General features: G+C 39.9%; 1 protein-coding gene across 1 annotated transcript; it reads left to right on the top strand.

Annotated features, from left to right (window-relative positions):
• Positions 1–14,724: 14,724 nt before the first annotated feature.
• LOC107304066 (histone H2A.Z-specific chaperone chz1-like) lies at positions 14,725–20,385 on the top strand. Its single transcript, XM_040523448.1, has 2 exons — positions 14,725–15,369; positions 20,063–20,385. Exon 1 carries the CDS (start codon positions 14,836–14,838, stop codon positions 15,337–15,339), a length of 504 nt encoding a protein of 167 aa, XP_040379382.1. The 5' UTR covers positions 14,725–14,835; the 3' UTR covers positions 15,340–15,369; positions 20,063–20,385.
• The last annotated feature ends 783 nt before the right edge of the window (positions 20,386–21,168 follow it).

Genomic DNA, 21,168 nt, shown 5'->3' with positions numbered 1-21,168 from the left:
GCTGTGGCGTTTCTGGTCGATCGCGCGCGCAGCGTGCAGTATAAAAAGGCAATCCGGAATTGTCTCAAACACCCGTTCGTCGTGAATCGGACGGCACAAGGTACTCTCAAAGTTACCAACACTGTTTCTCTCTAACTTTTTTTTTAAGAAAATTAGAGAACCCAATTTAATAAAAAGGAAGGACGGCAGCAGGAGAGAGGGAGAGAGAGTGTAGACCGGTTTTATACGGCGCTGTAATTAGTAGACCGGTTTTATTTTATTCGCTATTCGAAATGGGCTCTTTTCTTTCCCTGCAATTGTTTAAGTTTGTTCACCGGGTATGGCTTCCCACTGGGGCCAGCAGTAATGCTAATAAACCAGACTCTCTGTTTCCTTCTATGCACATGTTTTCCAAAATACTAAATGGTGTGTTTTTTCAAAAAAATTCTATAGTAAAATTACTTTAAAATACCATATTAATCTATTTTTAATTTTTTTATATTTAATAACTAATTAATCATGTACTAATCTATTATCATATTTTTCATGCCGGATAACTAGCCCCAAAACTACCTACAACTGACGCGGACTAAGTCGGTGGATGTCCACCAGCTTCCACGTCACATGTATAACTATTGAAAAAATTAAAGAAAATTGATGATAAGATAGATTAATATAAGATATATCACTTTACAAACACGAAAGTTTAAGTTTGATTTTCTATAAATTATAGAAAAACATATTAAATTAAAGCTAATATATACACATTCACAGTTATATTTTTTTATTTTTTTACAACCTATATAAGTCAAATTTAAACTTACATATTTATGAAGTGATATATAACATATTAATTTATATTATTAATTTTATATATTTTTAGTGACTATTATGTGATTGGCAAGAAATGGGGGGTATCCATCTGAGTTCTAAAAACATTGACTGTTAAGTCGACGTATTTGCCCTTAAAGAGAAGAGGTCACACGTGAGTGTCAAAATTTTATAAGAAAATTTGACTAAACATAGTTTATTTTCAACTACTATATAATAAATCCTTCTATTCATATACATATAGCTGCTATTTATTGTTATATATCACATCTTAAGAGCAAATGCACTAATTTTTTTAGTTGACTTAGTTTAACAGCCAACTAGTGGTTCCGTATCAACAATAACATCATGGTGCACAAATTTAAAACAATAAGAGTCAATTTCAAGTCGCATATAAGAAAACTGATTAATTTCTAACTGCATATAAATAATTAAAGGTTGTTATAGTGGCCAGGCCGGCAGACCACTAGCTAGTACGTTTGCTTTTCTCTAAACAGTACTACCTCCGTTTAATGTAAGATGCTTGATTTTTTTTAACCATTTATCATATTCAAAAATTTAGTGCAAATATACAAAAATAACAAGTCGTGCTTAAAGTTAGTCATAAGTAAAATAAATGATATTTCCATAATTTTTTAAATAAGACAAATGATCAAAAATTGCAAGAAAAAAATCAAACATCTTACATTATGAAACGGAGGGAGTATCAGATAGTATAATCGTACTACAAAATCATGACCCTAATACATTTCTGTTAAATTTATATTTAACATTTATGTCAAACCCATCTAGAAATTATATGCAACCATTTTGTACGAAAATAGTAATAATAATATGTTAGATATGCAAATATAAAGATATCTTATTGAGAGAGAAATCACAATAGAGCAAATAATTTTATTGAGCGTGCGTTTGGCTTCCCGACCAACGGTTTCTTATTTTTCATCAACGAGAAAAATAGAGGTGTGGAAGAGGGTCTGAGGCTCTCCGTAACTCCACCTATAATACCGATTAAAAAATAAATTGTTGATACGTACTGTATGTATGTCGCATCCCATAGCGAAACTTACCATCGTAAAATATCTCGATAATTCCTACAACGAAACAACTATAGAAGTATTATATAATATTTATCCTTGTATTTTCGCTAAAAATAGGTAAATAAAAGTTTTACTTAAAATATTTTTTATTTTTTATTTATAAATATACTGTTCGATTTTTTTTCTCGTGTAACATCGCAGGACCCTATAATACCGGATACACATGTGTGCGTACGTATCCTTAATTACGGTCGTCTCCATGGACGAGCAAGCGGGCAGCTAGCGCAGATGGATGCACGAGGTCGATTGGACATGTATCGGATCAACGGTATAGTGTTTGTTTAGTTGTTTGCATCGTCCTAGGCTCCTAGCCTGGTCCATCTCTTACATCTAGTATAAGCATAAATATAGTTGTTTGGCTGTTTGTATTGGTTTATCCTAACTGGGATGATATTTTGTTTGGTTGACATTATGAGAAATACTGTCAAGCACAGATTTTGTTTGGTTGGTAGCATACATCAAATGTACAAGGGCCTATATATTTTCTTGGTTAAGATGAACAATTTATGGAGGAAAATTCTTACTATATAGTTAAATTATTTTTTGCGCCCCAAATTTAGAAGAATCGCTATAGCAACCACTCTTATATGTATAAATATTTTCTGAGTAAAACCATGAAAAAAAGAAAAGGATAAAAAAGAAAATGTGAGGAGTGGTCGTGACGGCCACTTATGAGCAACGATGGGTCGAGCGAGCGGCGGCAGATCCACTGCACCAGTAGGCTGGTGGAGACAACGACGAGGTTGAGGAGGCAGAGAGCAACCCGAGCACCCACACATGCAACGCCTACGTCGGATGGGCCTGGCTAAGGAGCGAAGCTCAAGTTGAGCATTCCTCCTTAACCTAGCTCCAAGCCTAGTTTTACACCTGCACGTGCAAGCTCCCAGAGGCACGCACATCTAACCAGAAGCACATCTAGGGTTAGCAACGGGGCGGGACGGGGGTGGGATGGCCGGAACGCCCCCGACCCATCCCCGAATTCACCCCCCGGCCCCAGCCCTGAAATGGAAGCCGGCGGGGGGGGGGGGGGGGAACTGGTCCTCACGCCACAAAAGGGCCCCGAAATCCCAGTGTTCGGCAGCAACGTGAGGTGACCACGGGCGTAGAGAGGCGGGTCACGGGTCAACGGCGGTGTCCGGTGACGACGTGCCGTGGCGCATCGTGAGGTGATAGCGTTAGGACTAAGGGGACTCGCGCACCTGGTGGAGGCCGGTGGGCGGTGGGTGTCGTGAGGTGATGACAAGTGCTCGCCCAAGCCACCCGACTTCGCGAGTTGAGGGATGGGGGACGGTGGTGGAGGCCAGTGGACGGTGGCGGACGATGGAGGATGTCGGACGACCGAACTTCGGAGGCTGGCCGCCGGCAGGGACTCAACGACGACGAGTAGAGCGGTGGCCCGAGCCGCCCTACTCCATGAGTTAGGGACGGGGACGGCGGAGGCCGGTAGGCGGTGGCAGACCGGCGCGTGGACGGCGGAGGACGTCGGATGGACCGACATTGGAGGCGACGCCGACTGGAGCACCAAGGATGGGAGGAGGGAACGAAGGTGGAGTGAGGGACCGAGGGTGACGATCTGACAGATGGAGTGAGGGACTAGGGTTTGCTAGTTGCTACTTTGGTAATTGAGCTTGGGCCCAAGTTTTCTTCTATTCTAAAATTCGAGGCCCGTGAGGATCCCCGTCCCCGAGTTAACCGGACCCCGGCCCTGATTCCACGCTGGGAAGAAACCCCCGGCTCTGGCCCCGATGGGGTGGGTCCCCACCATGGCCGTAGGCCTGCCAATCGATTTGGATCCAATCCAAATCCACTTCAATCTATCTATTTACTAGCTAGTCTAACAAACCAACCCACCCCAATTATTTTTCATTAGGATCCAATCCAAACCCGCACCAAACCATTTAGTTAAAATGGATCTAACCCACTTTAGTAGAATGTATGCGCCCATTTAGTATGTATAAACTCGGACCTAAAATTTTAAAACTCGCGTTTACACTATAAAAATTTATCAAATTTGAATGAGATTTGGTGGGATGATTTATTATGTGTAAGAGCAACTTTTTGCAAATTTTGATCAATTTCTACATGTGGGTCCCACGTATGTCTATTCTATTATCCATTAGCTACCCAATTAAAGGATCCATTTGCCCTTCACAGGTTAAGTCCATTTAAAACCTAAAACCACCTAACCATACCCAGTTCATACCAATCCATCTGTCTCTATAACCCAACCCAATCCAATCCATTTGAAGTAACAATTTATTTGCACCCAACCAAAGACAATCCAAATTAAAATCCAACTCATTTAATCAATTTTCATCCAACCCATTAGCAGGCCTACATGGCAGGGATTTTGTTAACCCTAAGCTCATCTCCGTACTCTCCTGATACAAGCCAACCCAGGTACACGTAACCAATCACATCGCATACCAAGATCAGGTGGGTGCATGCATGGATGATCAGACCGGATCGGAGATCGATCGAGCCGCGAGCCGAGACAACGACATGCAAGTGTGCAGGGCTAGCTAGCTGGGGCGTCCGTAGCCCACACGCACGCACGCACCGATCGAATCGAATCGATTCAATTCAATTCGCGCATCCATCCACCGTTCTGTCACGCGTTCCGCGTGCGCGTACAGCTCTCCGTCTCTCTTCTCCTCTTCTTCGGTCGATCGGTTGCTTCCTGGCTGCACGTACGAGTACGACGACGTTAATTAATTACGTGCATGTCGCCCGGTCGGTTTGAGCCGACAGCGTATCGACCCCATCTGCACGCCGGTCGGCACCGTGCAACCGCCTCTCGTGTGAATGAAATTTTTATACGCGTGTTATCAGTAACCTATAAAAACTAAGTCTGAAGAATAAATTACAATGAAAAAAACCTCTATAATTTATTTAAAATTTAAGATTACAAATTTTAACTAATAAACATAAGCAAAAGAGATAACGTGGCCTGCTGGTCTTTTCCATGCCCCGGGTGATATGTTTTCTTCGACCTCAGCTCCAAGTTCTTTCCTTCTTTCCTAATTCATGTGTAGTATAGTACATGCTCATACTAATCAATTCTAACCACGTAAACTAAAAATGTCCTATATCCATATCAAAATATAAATATTTTTATGTTATTTAGTAGAGATTAATATTAAAAATGAAACAAAAAACTATAGATGGGAATGAAAGGGCACGTGGGAATAAAATTTAAGAAAAATGAGTTTGAAGTAAACGATGAGATAAGTAGTAGTATAAAGTATACCAAAATTATTTATATTTTGGCAGAGGATTCGGCTCCCACAAATATTAGAATGGAGGGAGCACAGAAGCATAATCTAACCGTGTTGTTGTACTGCAAGCTATGGCCGGCATCTTTTGGCTTTTGTTATAAAATAAGTCAAACGATATATTTACAAATAAAACATAATTTACGAATAAATCTTTTATATACTAGTTCTCAGAGATCTAATGCAAATACGGAAAAATAAACTATGATGAAAAAACTTCAAAAACAACTTTACATATAAGGTAAAAAAAATCAAAGCATTATAAACATAAAAAACGAAAAAAAAACTAGGGTGTATATGAGTGCTTTACATTTCTATCATTAACGTACAAACAAGGTGTAGTACGAGATCCAATTTGTTAGAAATTGCCACATTTGTCTAAAATATGAGGCGGTGTGCTGCTTGCTTTTTTGATGGAAAAATTAAATAATATGGAGGAAATGTCTCCAAAAAAGCAGGGGCATTCCTGCGTCATGTCGATCAAGTAAGACCTTTCTCATAAAGTTTTCGTAAAAACATCCCATCGAATCTTTAGACATATAAATGAAGCATTAAACATAGATGAAAAAAAAACTAATTACACATTTATGATAGAAATCGTGAGACGAATCTTTTGAGCCTAATTAGGCCATGATTAGCCATAAGTGCTATAGTACCCAACATGTGCTATTGATGGATTAACTATGCTCAAAAGAATCGTCTCGCAGTTTGTTGGCGAATTCTATAATTTGTTTTTTCATTTGTGTCCGAAAACCCCTTTAGAATCTAAATGCACCCTAAGTATATAGTGGAAAGTATGAATATCCGAAAAAAAAATTATTGCCTATCTTTTTTTCTTTTGCTTATCTCTCTAAAATTTAAAATTTTTAATCTTAAGTTTATAGTTGATTTGAGAGTTTTTTATATGTATTTTATGTTTTCATCTTTTACTTTTGGATCGATAATTTTTATTTATAAACTATTTTTCTTTATAAATATAGCGTTTCCTTTTTAAAAAAGGATGAAAAGATTACCCATAATCGACAAATGGTCCAGATTCCAGAATAATCCAAGCCGATACTTTGTACAGAGTGGTGAAGTGACACTTCCTGGAATTTTAGCGCTAGATGTATTTATACCACAAAACAAAGCCAGTACTTTAGCATTTACTGTACACCTTTTACCTTTGTGGAAGTGTACCTCTCCACGCACGCTTGCTAATGTTAACAACAAGCTAGTACTAACTTCTTTGCAAGGAAAAAAAAAAGCAGCGTGAACTTCAAGATTATGTTAATCCAAGGTATTCTCGTCCTCCATCCAAAAATGAAGTATGCATAAGAAAAAGTTGCACCAGCAGATACTACATCATATTGTCTAAAATAGAGCATTCTTCGTATTAGATTGAGAAGTTTTTCTCTCCTCACTTCATATCTTAACATCCAATTTTAAGAGTAGAGAACAAGAATAACATTAGAAACATGATTGTAAAATTTAAAAAATATATATATGGTGTATGTAATATAGATGACTGTTGAAGTAATAACTGATACTAAGGGAGAATCTTTTCTAGCCAGTCTTTTAAATAGTAATATGGATGATTAAATTTGGATAAGCGGTTACTAATGCTCTTTGATGTCAAATAGTGAAATAAGAGTATTACACCCTCTATAACCCCCCTCCTCCCAAAAAATTGTAAGCATAACAAGCCAAATAAAAAGGTACTCACGTTGTGAGATGGTTTAGATCTCTCCTTGTGCTAATTTCCTCTAATTTAACTAAATTTATAAAATATGTAGCAACATTTTCCGATACAAAATAAATATGTTATAAAGATATTTTAATGATACATTCAATGAAGCTAATTTTTTCGTGTTGGATATGTTGTTATGTTTATCCATGCATTCTGCTGCAAATGATCAAATAAGTCATTGCTCATATGTCTACTGCAAAACACCTAATAGGTTATTGTTCATAGGTGTTACTTCATTTAAAATTGATACCTATTAACCGTTTCATGTCTCCACAGGATAAATAAATAAAGAACTGACACCTTGAAAATTGAGTCGAGCCAATTTCTATGGGTTGACCCAACCGATATGTAGTCATCTATCCCCTCAACCTCACTCTCTTTCCCACTACGTCACTAGCACCATTCCCCTCGCCCCCACAGCACCCATACCCCTCATCTTTGTTTCCAAAGCCACCTATCCCCTTCATGATATGCACGGGGGTGGCCCAATCTTTCGGTGAGTTGTGATAACTACGATTTGAGAGAAACGTTGATGATTCGACTACAACCGTACAAGACGTTGTGTTGCGCCTTAGCGATCGATACACCTCTCCGTGGGTTATTGATCTTACCGGTGCAAATCAACCTTATTCCTGCGAGCAAATCAAAGAAACAAGCAAGAACAAGATAAAAACAATCTGATATTACAAATAGGAATTGAACACAAATGATAAGTTAGGGTTCCGAAGAACAAGTATCCGAGTGGTTGCGCCAACACACACGTGTACAAGCAAGTAGCAAAGGCTAAACTTTAATCTAACAAAACCCGAGAAACCCTGAAAGGGTACCTAGCTATTTATAGGAGTGGAGGAGGCCTTAGGGGCATCCTCTCCGTGGTTGAGGCACAGCCCCCCTTGGGCCCCTCTTGGGCCAGGGTCCCAGACAAAGTTACAAGCCCAGAGGCCTGTTACTAGTGACATGACGTATTTTTTTCGTGATTCCTGTTGTCTCGGGTGGAATTTGACAACGAGGCTGGATCCGTTGGAAAGAGGACTCCGAAACCTTTCCATCAAGTACTCATGGGTCGAAAACGGAGCTCGTATGAAGATTTGGTAGCCGTTCGAACTTAGCAATGTAGCGTGTGGCTGATCATCTAGATCTTGATGTGAGGAATGGTTCTATCTGTAGTAGTCGTGGTCACATCATCCTCCCCTTCTTCACGGAAAACCGTCCTCGGTTTTTCCATATGGTTCTCTTCACGTAGCGCATGATCTTCTCCATAGAATTGTCTACATGAAAACAAACGCAACAAACTTCCATTATGTAATATCATTAGTTCTTTAGCAAATAGTGTTAATATCCTATGAAATGAATGTACCTGGTAATTAGGTTGCACAACATTGTATGTACGAGCTACATTGAAATTATTCTCTTCTAGCTCGTCTCGCTTCCCTTCTTTAGAAGTTAAGTAACCACTTGATAAGTTTTTCATGCTGTAGGATAGCAACGTTGAGGGATGTTCTCGCTCCCCTTCTTCGAAACTAACCCGTTTCTTTAAATCATAACATGACAAACTCGAGATAACATGATTAGTCATAACTTCACTCTCTAGCCTATTGTTTCCTTTTACATCTATATGTGGTTCCAAATCTGAACATATGTAAACTTTGTTCACCAAATATTTACCATGATCACTATATGTACCAAAGATATGAAATATAGCATTAGTCAGACATGGCAAATCAGACTTAGCAAACAATATCTCCTTCAAATTATCAATCTCACAAAAATCATCAAATATAATATAGCCCAAAGTATTTAAAGAAGATTGCAATTCATGTTCCTCAACTTTATTAGCAATGTGAACAACGTGCTTAAAATCAGCACAGAAAGAACTAACAACAGGATTAGCATGTTCATTCATTAGTTGCAACATGGATATAAGTGAAGCATTATCACACAACTCTTCTTTATCACAAGGAACAACCAGTAAATCAACTTGTGACAAATGCATCTCAACAATTGATTCCACTATTGATTGCTCTACTATAGCATGAAAAGTGGACATGTGTAGCTCACCTTGAGAATACTCACCTTAATTTATCTCAGCACCATTTAATTTACCATTCATGCCCTCTTCAGATAATGTAGATGCATCAGCCTTCTTCTTTTCATTCGTGAGTGATGGAGATGGCATTTTGATCATATTATTCTTCTCCTTTTGGTGAATGTTCGAAGCTCCCTGCAAAATACTAGTGACAGGTGGCACAAGAATAACTTGTTGCTCTATTGGGTTCTCCAAAAGTTTTCTCTCAACATGGCAAGCAAGCATAAACAAATGGCTTATGTGATTATACGTTACATTAGCAAGCCCATCCTGAATATTGGAATTAAGCCCTTTCAAAAATCTAGTCTTGTGTTCTCATTGCTTTCTTTTAAACCACTATAACTGATGCAAATTTTAAACTTATGAAAATACTTCCGCATAGTTTTGTCACCTTGTTTTAGATGTTCAGATTTCTCACGAAGGGTACATTTGTAATAAGAACTCACAAAATGCTTTCTCATCATGGTTTTGCATTCATCCCAAGTTTTAGGTTTGTTACTCAGATACGTACACCAAAATAACGCAGAAGAGGTAGACTTATTACTAGCAGCCTTAATCATTTGAGCATCAGAAAAATCATAGTTATCCAATTCATTATCTACTGCTAGCTCCCAATCAATATATGCAACAGAATCATACTTCCCATCGTAGGATGGTAACTTAGATTCAACTCGTGCAAAATTATAGCCTGATACCTCATATGCATCACGTGAAGAAGGCGTCATATCTCGTCGAAGATGTACATTTCAATGTTCTCGTATTCCCTTGCGCAATCCTGCCATGGTTAGAAGAAAACAAGAAACACACACAAGAGTATGCACGCTCCTATCAACTACTAGGTAGTGGCGGCTCAAATATTACACACAGTGAAGCTTTTAACCAAGCTCTTACAGTTCTTACCAAAGCAAGCAGAAGGGTGACATACACCGACTCAACCAAGCACCCCAATGGAGGTTGGATGTATCGATGCATTGGCAAACACTTGTGGTACGACTGTAATCAAATCTGTGAAGCTCTGGGTAGGCTTAAATATGTGGCAAAGGAGATAGCAAATGCTCAAATCAGATAATGCAATGTTGAATGATGGTTCAAAGTAAAGTACCGTGCTGGTTCTAGGCTAGAAAAATCTAGAGACGTGAGCCTAGACACAAACAAAACCACAATATAACATGACATAATTCAAGGATCACTCTGATATATGAAAGCAAACACAAAAATACAATATGTTGTATTTTTCTCTTCTCTTTTCTTTTTTTTGGTGCGGCTTTTCTCTCCTTTTTATGCACCTGTCTACCTTTTCTATTTTTTAAATATTTTTTCAACTTTTTTTCACTAGAAGTCCAAGGACCAAAAAGCAGAGTTATAGGGACTAAAATGTAAATATCAAAAATTACAAGGACCTAAATGTAAAATTGTCATCCAAAAATATTTGATCTATACAAAAATGGAATCACGACGACACGACGATTCCGTTTTTGCAAACGGATCTCGATTCCGATAACAAATAAAAATTTTTCAAATTGTTTGACACTACTCAAAAGTCAAAACTACGTGAAAAAGTAGGAGGGAGTCGGCTCAAATCAGGTGGAAATTCGGCATGAAGACGTGCAGGGGGAGGACGGACGAACCAAAGGAAGAAAAAAATCTAAACTTTCCTTTCTTGTGGACCAAGTAAGGAAATAAATCAATCTATTAACTCCACTAAAAAAGGAAACAAACTAATCTATGATCTCTCTTCCTCACGTGAGGTGGTGAAGCACGGTCTTCCTCACTTGAGATGGTGAAGCACGTTATGACAGGATAAAAAACCTAGATGCAAACGACGCAACTTCCAAACTGATCAATGAAAAATTCTCGAAACCACAAAAATGGAACCCTGGCAATGACACGACGGCATACAACAATGGTGGTAGTAGACGTGAACAGAACTCGAAACTCTAGATGTACTAACCCTAAGACCAGCCACACGACTCGACAATGCAACACAAGACTCAACAATGTAAAAACTAAAAAGAACAATGCAAGGCACAAAGATGGCTAGGTAAAAGATGAACTAATCTAATCTAATCTACTATTTTTTGGGCTATTTTCTTGTTTGTGGGAAGATAAAAACTCACCGAGCAACGAAAGCTCTGATACCACTTGATGTGCACGTGGGTAGCCCGATCTTTTGGTGAGTTGTGATAACTACGATTTGAGAGAAACGTTGACGATCCGACTACAACCGTACAAGACATTGTGTTGTGCATTAGCGATCGATACACCTCTCCGTGGGTTGTTGATCTTGCCGGTGCAAATCAACCTTATTCTTGCGAGCAAATCGAAGAAACAAGCAAGAACAAGATAAAAGCAATCTGATATTGCAAATAGGAATTGAACACAAATGATAAGTTGAGGTTTCGAAGAACAAGTATCCGAGTGGTTGCGCCAACACACACGTGTACAAGCAAGTAGCAAAGGCTAAACTTTAATCTAACAAAACCCGAGAAACCCTAAAGGGGTACCTAGCTATTTATAGGAGTGGAGGAGGCCTTAGGGGCGTCCTCCCCGTGGTTGGGGCGCAACCCCCCTTTGGCCCCTCTTGGGCCAGGGTTCCAGATGAAGTTACAAGCCCATAGGCCCATTACTGGTGACATGACACATTGTTTTCGTGATTACTGTTGACTCGGTGGAATTTGACAACGAGGCTAGATCCGTTGGAAAGAAGACTCCGAAACCTTTCCATCAAGTACTCATGGGCCGAAAACGGAGCTCGTATGAAGATTTGGTAGCCGTTCGAACTTAGCAATGTAGCATGTGGCTGAATCGGATTCCTGCACTTGATCATCTGGATCTTGATGTGAGCAATGGTTCTATCTGTAGTAGTCGTGGTCACATCACTTCACCTATGCTTCCGCCCCTATCCCCCTCGCCTTTGTTGTTGCCACCACCTATCCCCTTCACCTCTACCTCCTCCCATATCCCCTCGCCTCTGTCGCCACCACCACCTATCCTCCTTGCCACTATCACCACCCCATCCTCCTCTTCTCCACCATCACCGCATGCACCACCCATCACCTCTTCTTCGCTATTACCACCACTCGCCCCCATCTCCCCCTTCTCTCGGATGGCTAGTTGATGGATCAAGTAGCATGGACATGGTCTTTGGATCTGGTCGGCACTAGCTCGACAATGGATTCAACTGATGCAAACCTTGATGCGATGACCATTGCAAGCACTTCCCCCACCCTGATGTGACAAGCCATAGCTTTGACCAAGTAAGGTATTTGATAACTTCCTTTGTTGTGCTAGGGTTCTTTGTTGTTCTTGTTTGTTCTAGGGTTCTTTGCTATTGATGGCTACAACAAAACTAAATTGTTAAAGCAAATGTCGTAAACTATGATAAACCCCCCAAAATTAACTCTAAAATTAAGTTTTATCACTTATGCTTACAAATTGTTGGAAAACAGACGAGATTGTAAGCAGAAAATAGCAAATATGATCAATGTGGTAGAGGGCGAACCATCCCCTCTCTACAGAACTATGATGTCATTACCAGTCCTAGAAAAGATGATGTTGGTACTCCGGTAACACAATAAATCATTACAATACTAATATGAATTATATCTTATTGTAAAAAAATGATCCCATCGGTCTACAAATCCCATTTTCCTACATTCCGGACACACTACTACTAGATCAAAAGGAGAGTTCATGGTGGATAAACCCATGGCAGCAGCAGCCATGCTTCCCAAGATCAAGGAGAACATCATGGACATGCCTTTCGTTGGATAATAAAATGTTAGTGAGCAGAGCCCGTGAGATGTTGGTGAAGAGCTTGAAAGTAGGGTGGGTAACTGGGCGGGTTGAGGTCAGGTTGGGCAAGAATGCCCCCGACCTTGGTCCTGGGCCCAACTCTGAACCTAACGGATCCCCGATCTTGAAGAGGGCCACGGTGCCAACCGACCTAGGTAGCTGTCTAGCTGGGTAAGGGCATTGGCTTGTGGTCACCGTTAGGCACTGCTTCAAGCTAGGGTCGTTGGGTGAGCATCACGTTGAACTGGGGTCACCGCCTGAAGTCGTTGTTGGGAGAGGGTGAAGGCATTGGCTAGGGGGTGAGGGTGCCGAGGGAGCGTGAGGCCGTCGGGGTTGTCGGCTAGGGTGGGCGAGGGAGATCGGCGAGAAGCGTGGTGGTAGCTAGGGCCTACCAACAGCTGGCCTTGTTGGGAGGTTAGGGACTTGGGTTAGCGGTGGCTAGGGACGCAGGGAGGGATTAGGATTCTTGCTACTCAGTTTTGACTAATATATGTAGTGCACAAAATAGGCCGATGGACCAAAATATTGCACTTTACATCACATACCCGCAGGGACGGAGCTAGACTGAAATATACGGGTACCGATAATTTGCTTTTTAGTGATTAGAATGGAGTTCAGATTGCTATGGATACCTAAGTTTGGATTCAGAGTTGTGTATATATAGTAAAAATAGATAAATTCTAGCTCAAAATAAATTTATGGACCAAGTTCTTGGAAACTCCTCACGCGCTATATAGCTACGCCCCTTCAAACCGGGGCCTGTTGGGCTCCTCGCGGGTGGATTGCTTCCCCCGACTCGTCCTTGAATATTTCTGGGGGCCTGGCCCAGAATCCCCATGGAACTGTCCCCCAACCCCGTAGGACGGGTCCACGATGGAGATATTGCCATCCCTTAGTATCCATATTTTGAAGTTTGTTGCTTGTAATTTCTATTGCTGTTGAGAGTAGACAAATTGTCAAAAAAAAATTTGCATGAAAATTTGTCACTAGCTTTTGTTGGCACGAAGGACTTAACTTTAAATGCATTTTTTTAAGGCTATTTGTTCCGTGCTTTGTCATATGAGATTTGCCTTAATGACTGCTCAGTTAAAAATGTATTCGTCATTTTTTATTTTAATAGCATCTCCTGATTGAGTTTGTACATTTATTTGAAGTTAAACTTAGGCCCCGTTGCCCTCACACGGAAAACGTAGTAATAGATTAGTACATAATTAATTAATTATTAATTATTAAAAAATATAAAATAGATTAATATGATTTTTTAAAACAACTTTTCTATAGAATTTTTTTTGCAAAAAATACACCGTTTAGTAGTTCGAGAAGCGTGCGCGCAGAAAATGAGAGAAACTTAGTTGACTTATGGGTGTGCCGAACGCGGCCTTACACTTAAATGGTAATTCAACACTATTTTAATATGTGTAATTTGATATTGATGCATATTTTTCCGATGGCAACATATGGGGACCCAACTAGTAATTTCAAATTATCCAGTAGCAAACACCACCGAATGATTTCAGAGGACATTGTTTGAAGGGTGATAATGATATAGCAAGAACTGCACGAGCGCTAATTGATAGGCGGTGTTCTTTTTTAAGCCTTTTCTCATGTTTTTAATAGTAGTTAATTATATTATTATATGATCTAATAGCTAAAATAAAACCTATCAATATTTAATATTCCATGTTTCATCTTCCTTGGAAGCTCAAGATTCTGAGAAGCAGCTGATAAGAAGCCAACTTATTAGAATCTTGAAAAAGCTGAATTTCCTAGATGCTGACTTTTAGTCTTCATATTTTAGATTGTACAACTCTAAATTCGTAGAAACTGAGGATTGTTTAGAATAGCTTTTGACTTCTAGTCTTCTAGAGATCGTGAAGCTGGGGCGGCAAAGAGAAGCTCCGCCAAACCGGTGGGCCGGGCCCACCAGAAACCACCCCAGCGAAAGCCCATCTCCCTCGCGAACAACACGGCGCAACGCGATCTTCCTCCTCGCTCCGCTGCTGCGTGCGTGCGTCTCTAGAACCCTAGCTCTCCTCCGCGATGGCGGCCGCCGACGGCGAGCACCAGCCCGCGCCCGCCACGGAGCCCGCGCCCTCCCCGGCCAAGCGGAAGCCCGACGCCGAGGCCACGGGCCTCGATCCGCCCCCCAAGGCCGCCCGCCCCGACGCCGACGAGGAGGCCGCGGAAGCAGCGGCCAGGGCCCGTGCGGCGGACAAGGGGAAGGGGAAGATGGTGGTGGAGGAGGAGGAGGATGAGGAGGGCGGCGGCGGCGGCGAGGAGAGCAGCGACGACGAGGAGGAAGGAGGAGGAGGAGGCGGCGATGGGGACGACAGCGACGACGGATTCTGCGAGGACCCGCTCGCGGAGGTCGACCTCAACAACATCCTCCCCTCGAGGACCCGCCGCCGCGCGCCGCCGCAGCCCGGGGCCTACCTGTTGCCGCCCGAGGAGGCCGCGGAGGACGACGAGGACGAGGACGAGGACGCCGACGTCGACATGGGTCTCGTCGAGGACGAGGACGTGGACGGGGAGGACAGCGATTAGGCTCGCAGGGGAGCAGCCTCACTAAAGAGGGTAATGCCTTAATCCATCCCTTCATCTACCGCTCCTTGTTACACGTACTGCAATGCTGTGCTGATTAGATCCATTTCGCCGGTTTAGTTCTCATATTTACAAAAAAATCATTTTCCTTAATATTCTCATACTGTGTCTAATTTATAGGTTTGTTTGTGCCATGTTTATCACATGGATGTGCATCTGCATTGTGCTTCTTATGTGTGAATGTGAATGCGCCTTGTTTGTGTCTGGTAGAAATGTTTGTACTTGGCTTTCGAATTGCAATTGGACAATGCCTTCCTGATTGCATCTTTTGGGTCTGTGGTGGATGGATTCTGTCAGGCCTCTTTTTAGTATCTAAAGTTGCGAACTAGCACAATGCCAGCACTAAGTGTAGAACCCTGTGGGTGAATCGATCCCTAAACCTGATCCTCAGGTAATTTTTGCACATATCACACCCTAAAGGTGCATGTGCGAACAAGTTTAAGGTTGAAGCAGGTGCGCTGCTGTTATTGAATGAGTTTATATTGTGGAGATTTGTAAATTTTTCCTATGATGACCCTGTATTGCATCTTTGAATTGATGTTTAAATTATATGCCTATGGTAGGCCTGTAGTTGTCCAGTTATCCTAAGTTTGTGTTTTGTTTTCATTGTTTTCTTCTATATTTGTTTGCCGTAGGATCTTACAGTTAGTCCTCGTGCATTTTCATCCTTTGGATTGTTCAAATAGATTCCCTTTTAAATCAAGTAATCTTGAAGTATATATTCTTAGGCCGCGTTCGGCTATGCAGACAAGTTAACTAACCCACCCTCGTTTTCTGCGCGCATGCTTCCCGAACTGCTAAAACGTGTATTTTTTGCAAAAAAATTCTATAGAAAAGTTGTTTTAAAAAATCATATTAATCTATTTTATATTTTTTTAATAATTAATAATTAATTAATCATATACTAATCTATTACTACGTTTTCCGTGCCACTTATAAGTTAACTTATGCCCTTCCATCCGAACAGGGCCTTAGTATGTTACTTTATAGTGATTTGATTCCTTGCATATGCATATATCTTTTTATTTCTTACTTTTGATGGTATAACATGTTTTTGGTGTTTGCTTGGATTGTAATCCTTTGATCAGAATATCATATAAGAATAGCTATTATAGCTTTACTAATTTGAGTAGTTTTAAGTTTTTTTCCCCTTTATTAAGTCAGACTGGATATTGAACAAGCTATGCCAGATAGTCTCATACTGTCATTTGGCATTTGAGCACTACGAATGGGAACCAATACTATAGGATCTAGGTTCTTGATAAATTGTCCTTGAGATTGTGTTGACAAATCCTTTTGTTATTTGTGTATTATGTTGCTTGTACTATTTTATTTGAATTTTTTTTCATTGACACGTGTGTTGATTATTACTCAGTTCCTAAATGTAAGCATTTCTAGGATTCAAATTTTCTACTACAGTATAAGCATTTCTGCGCTGATTCCCATTATTTCAATCATTCGAATGATTCCAGAGTCAATCGGATACTTAGAAAGATAACCTAATCAATTCAAAATTCAAAAATTGACCATCTCAAGCCTTCTGAGAAAACTCAAGGCTTTCTTTAGGACTTGGTTGAGAACGGAGAATAGAAAGGTATTACATGTGTTGTCTGATTTGTCATTCTGAGAGCCAGTAGATTGAACTTGAGAGTTGTGACTTTAGGAGAGACCAGGAAGTGGGTTGGAGTGCCAGGGACAGGTCACCAGCCAAGTATGTTGGTGAGGGAGAGATGTTTGGAGAGTGTCTCGGAAAAGTGCATGCGGGTTTCTACTGCAGAAGTGCCAAGTGCATATGTGGCTAAGTAATAGATTGGGGAATGGGTGTTTACTTTCTTACATACAATGAGCCTGTTACCACTGGGCTTGACTTAGGTGGGATTTCGACTTGATTTTGAGCTGAGAAAAAGTTTAGATCTGTATTGCCTGTCAATAAAAACACAAACCTGGATAACGATGTTGTAATATGCATTGAATACTTGAACTTTGATTCTGTAAAATGCATTTTTAGAACATATGGTGTAGACATGCATATGTTGAGCTTCTACCTGAAATAGATAACAGCTTCCATCATCAAATTATGAGTTTTTTCAAGCCTTTTTCCCAGAAAGAAATGTTGTTTCCATTGTTTATATTTGCAGGCTGCATAACATATTTTGAAAGCATCAATTAATGTTTTCAAAATGAACTTTTTACATGCTCAGTTTTAATTTTACCATGTTACTTATGCCAGAAAGTCATTTCTTGTGCTGCACATTTCAATACAAGATTGTCAATATTTTTTCACTCACCACTCTTTGAACCGCTATCTGCTGTGGTGCTTGGTTACATGAGTTGATACTTGATAGCTTTTGCTATTGATCTGTTTGTACTGTTCTTCTTTTGCCTTGTGAGATACCAACTGCATTAGATGTATATTAGGATTTTTCATTGAGAAACATGCAAAATACATTCTAGTGACCCTTGTAAACATGCTTGGGTGGTTTGCAATGTTCTCCTTTGAGACATTTACACTATTAACATGCTGCTTTATTGATTGTCAGCATGTCATTCATCATTCATGCATTCAGCACACAAGAACTAAAAACTACTATTTTTGGTTCTTGTTTGTAGCTATAGTTGAATTACTAAAGTAGTTGATTACTCGAAATAGCAGCAACTGCAGTTTAGGATCAATGTGTTTTTTGTGAAGTTGACACCTACATTCTTTACATGTCAAATTTCATGATTATTTTGCTCAGCCCCCACCATTTACTAACTACTTTTGCCCAACAAGGTTCAAACCTCTTTATCACCTTCCAAATACTGTTGTCTGCTACTTGCATAGACAATGAGCATATATCACCACATGCATTGGACATGAGCCCAGCCATTCCTATATGCTGGTGCCATTTCATGACCCACCTTGAAGTTCTTTTTCCTGGGTACCATGTTTTTCCGTGCCTTCTAATTTTAGGCTAGGTCTGAAATTCTTGTTATCTATTTGAACTGATGTTTGGTATCTATCTGAACTGATGTATGCTATATAAAATATCAGTATATCGGTATTATTGGCCTGTCCTCAAACCTCTAGTTTAGTTTTTTTTCAGTCTTCAGTTTGTTTTGCAACTTTCCATCAATCGATGGATCTAAATTGGAGAAAAGTACATATTTGGTCCCTTAACTATAGCCTTTGTTCAGTTTTGGTCCCTTAACTATGAAACCTTTCACTTTCGGTCCCTAAATTCTGGAAATCGTTCACTTTTGATCTCCCGGTCAAGACCATGGTGGTTTTAGATGACATGGCGCCTTTGTGAAGTCCACATGGACCGATAGTGATGAAAAATGTTTTTAATGGCTAACTAGGATGCCACATGGCACTACATCACCAAAATCCACCATAATTTTCACCAAGGGGCTAACAGCGAACAGTTTCATAAGGGGCTAAAACCAAACCAAGGCCATAGTTGAGGGATCAAATGTAAACTTGTCTAAATAGTACACATTGAGTTGTCAACTTGTCACGTCTCCCTGCTCCTGAAATTACCATGCATCCATTTAGACTCTACGTCTACTGTCAATAGGGCTAGCACAAATCATGTAGATATTAGAGACATCTTACATTTTGTTGGTGAAAACCGCTCAAGGTGAAAGGAGTATTATAGCATTTGATTGCTAACATTTTCTAAAATCTAGATGATCATATCATGGCAAACTAAGATAAGCTATCACCATCTACAGTGAAAATTATTAACTCTGGCATATCCTTGGTTTAATTGTTGGTAAGCCTGTGATCTGAAATAACTTTAGTTGATTCAATAGGGGTGTTCATCTTTACTAGCACTGTGCCTGCATTTTGTATTCTAGTTCTAATAAGGGAATAATAATTTCCTTAGATCTAGACAATTATATGTCATATGTTAACCATATCGTATCAACCAGCTACCACGGTTACATATGTGTAGGCAATGGAATAGTTTACCTACATCCGATGGCTATAAAGACTAACTCCCATTTGAAGTAGCCAAGGATCCTAGTATCACAAACATGGCCACAAATAGCATAACAACACCAGTTTCTCCATTTTTAGTATTAGAGATATAGATATAGAAGGTGATTGTTTGGCTTTTTTTAGGCAGTGTATTTGCAAACAGAAAATGATTTGTGAATAAAACTTTTATATATTTGTTCTTTGCTGGAAATTAAACTACCATGAAAAACTCTAAAATCGACTCCAAATTTAAGATAAAAATCCAAATTTTGGCTTATAAGCATAAAGTAGAAGCGAAAAGATGAGGGTGATAGATGTTTCAGTAATATCTGAAACGATCAAGCACCTACGTGTTTCTTTTCCAAAGAACTGCATAGAGCATAATTATCTGGGTCCCTGCCATGTGTTGCTAGTAGTGGCAAATTAATATGCTTCCAAATCCAACCCTGCTAGGCTGCTACTGACCACTCAACAGTTGATGTGCTTCCAACCATTGTTGATTGCTAAGTTGGGACCATACATGAATAAAAAAATTTCTTGGTGCTCTACTAAGCACATGATTGAAACAAGATCTACAGATAAAAAGAATATCTCCATGACGTGTTCTTCAAAAGATAGGAGTCATGCACCCTTTTGGTCATTTTAGGCAGAAAGCCAATAAACACTTTACTTAATAATATGCTGATTTATTTTTTGCAGGGAGAAAAGGGTGGTTGCCGGTTCTAGATACTATCCTCTGCCTGCAAGGGAGGGACATGTTTCCTTTGAGATGGTCTTGGAGAGTCTAATTGCCCAACCTTCTGTAGTCGTTAGAGCTCTGTCACCATGATTTTCAGCAGCATTAAGGTTATTTCAACCCCTAAAAGGGATCGACTAGTACATTTTGTGATTCAAGAGTTGTCAGTGGTGATCATGGTTGAACAGCTAACATCCCTTTTGTATACATTAGTTCCAGTTCCAGGTGACTGTTAACTTTCTCATTAGTTAATTTAACCCTGCACTGACATGATGCAGTTCTCCTATGGTCTTTTTGTCCTTTTAATCAGTGGAATTTGAAGAGCTTCATCGGAGTTTAGAATTCCAGAAATTCGACAAAACCATAGAGAAAAGCTTCGTAGGAGTTTTAGAACAATCCAAGGAAAACAAACTACCTGGTTCAGTTAGTCTGAAAATGACTTTTGAACCTTGGCAGCAAGTACTGCAATTTATAATTTTTCATCAAAATATAATCATGTGAGATTTTGTTATAAAGATTTAATTGTTACGAACACAATCGTGTAATCGAATCGTAGATCGGATGAGTAGTTTAAGAGAAAATTGTATTCGAAGCATATGTGGTTCTAATTTGCTTGATAGCAGTAGTTGAAATTGCATCTAGCCCCTAAAACGTGTTTTGGATAATTAATGACAATTCTAGTCAGCATATGTGCGCTAACGATTTGTGATTGCAGAGAAGTAGACAATTTGACTCATGTATGGAGTGTGCGAACATGTTTAAAGCGAGAGATCCAAAAGGTGAAAGTCGTATGGAGTCAAGAACAGTCAAAGATGTTTTCTTTTTCGTTTTTGAGTTGTAGGACAATTTGTACTATTAAGAGGGGTTACTAAGTCGCTACATGCATCCTTGAGTGAGTCACGAGAGTGAGAGGCTTAGTTTAGTGAAATTTCAAAGAAGGTGGACCAGTCCGATCAGGACCAGACAGTCCAGCCCCTGTTCACAGCTTAAACCTAAGTGTTGGTCGGATAGTCTGGCCCATATAACTTTTCTATCGGCTAGCTGACGTTTGACAACCCTATATAATCCA

Source organism: Oryza brachyantha, chromosome 4 (assembly GCF_000231095.2).
Source record: "Oryza brachyantha chromosome 4, ObraRS2, whole genome shotgun sequence".
NCBI lineage: Eukaryota > Viridiplantae > Streptophyta > Magnoliopsida > Poales > Poaceae > Oryza > Oryza brachyantha.
Note: the sequence above shows the minus strand (reverse complement) of the source record. Positions and strands in the feature narration are given on the sequence as shown.

Coding starts and splice junctions, on each gene's coding strand:
- LOC107304066 (XM_040523448.1), top strand. CDS start 14,836: ATGGCGGCCGCCGACGGCGAGCACCAGCCCGCGCCCGCCACGGAGCCC.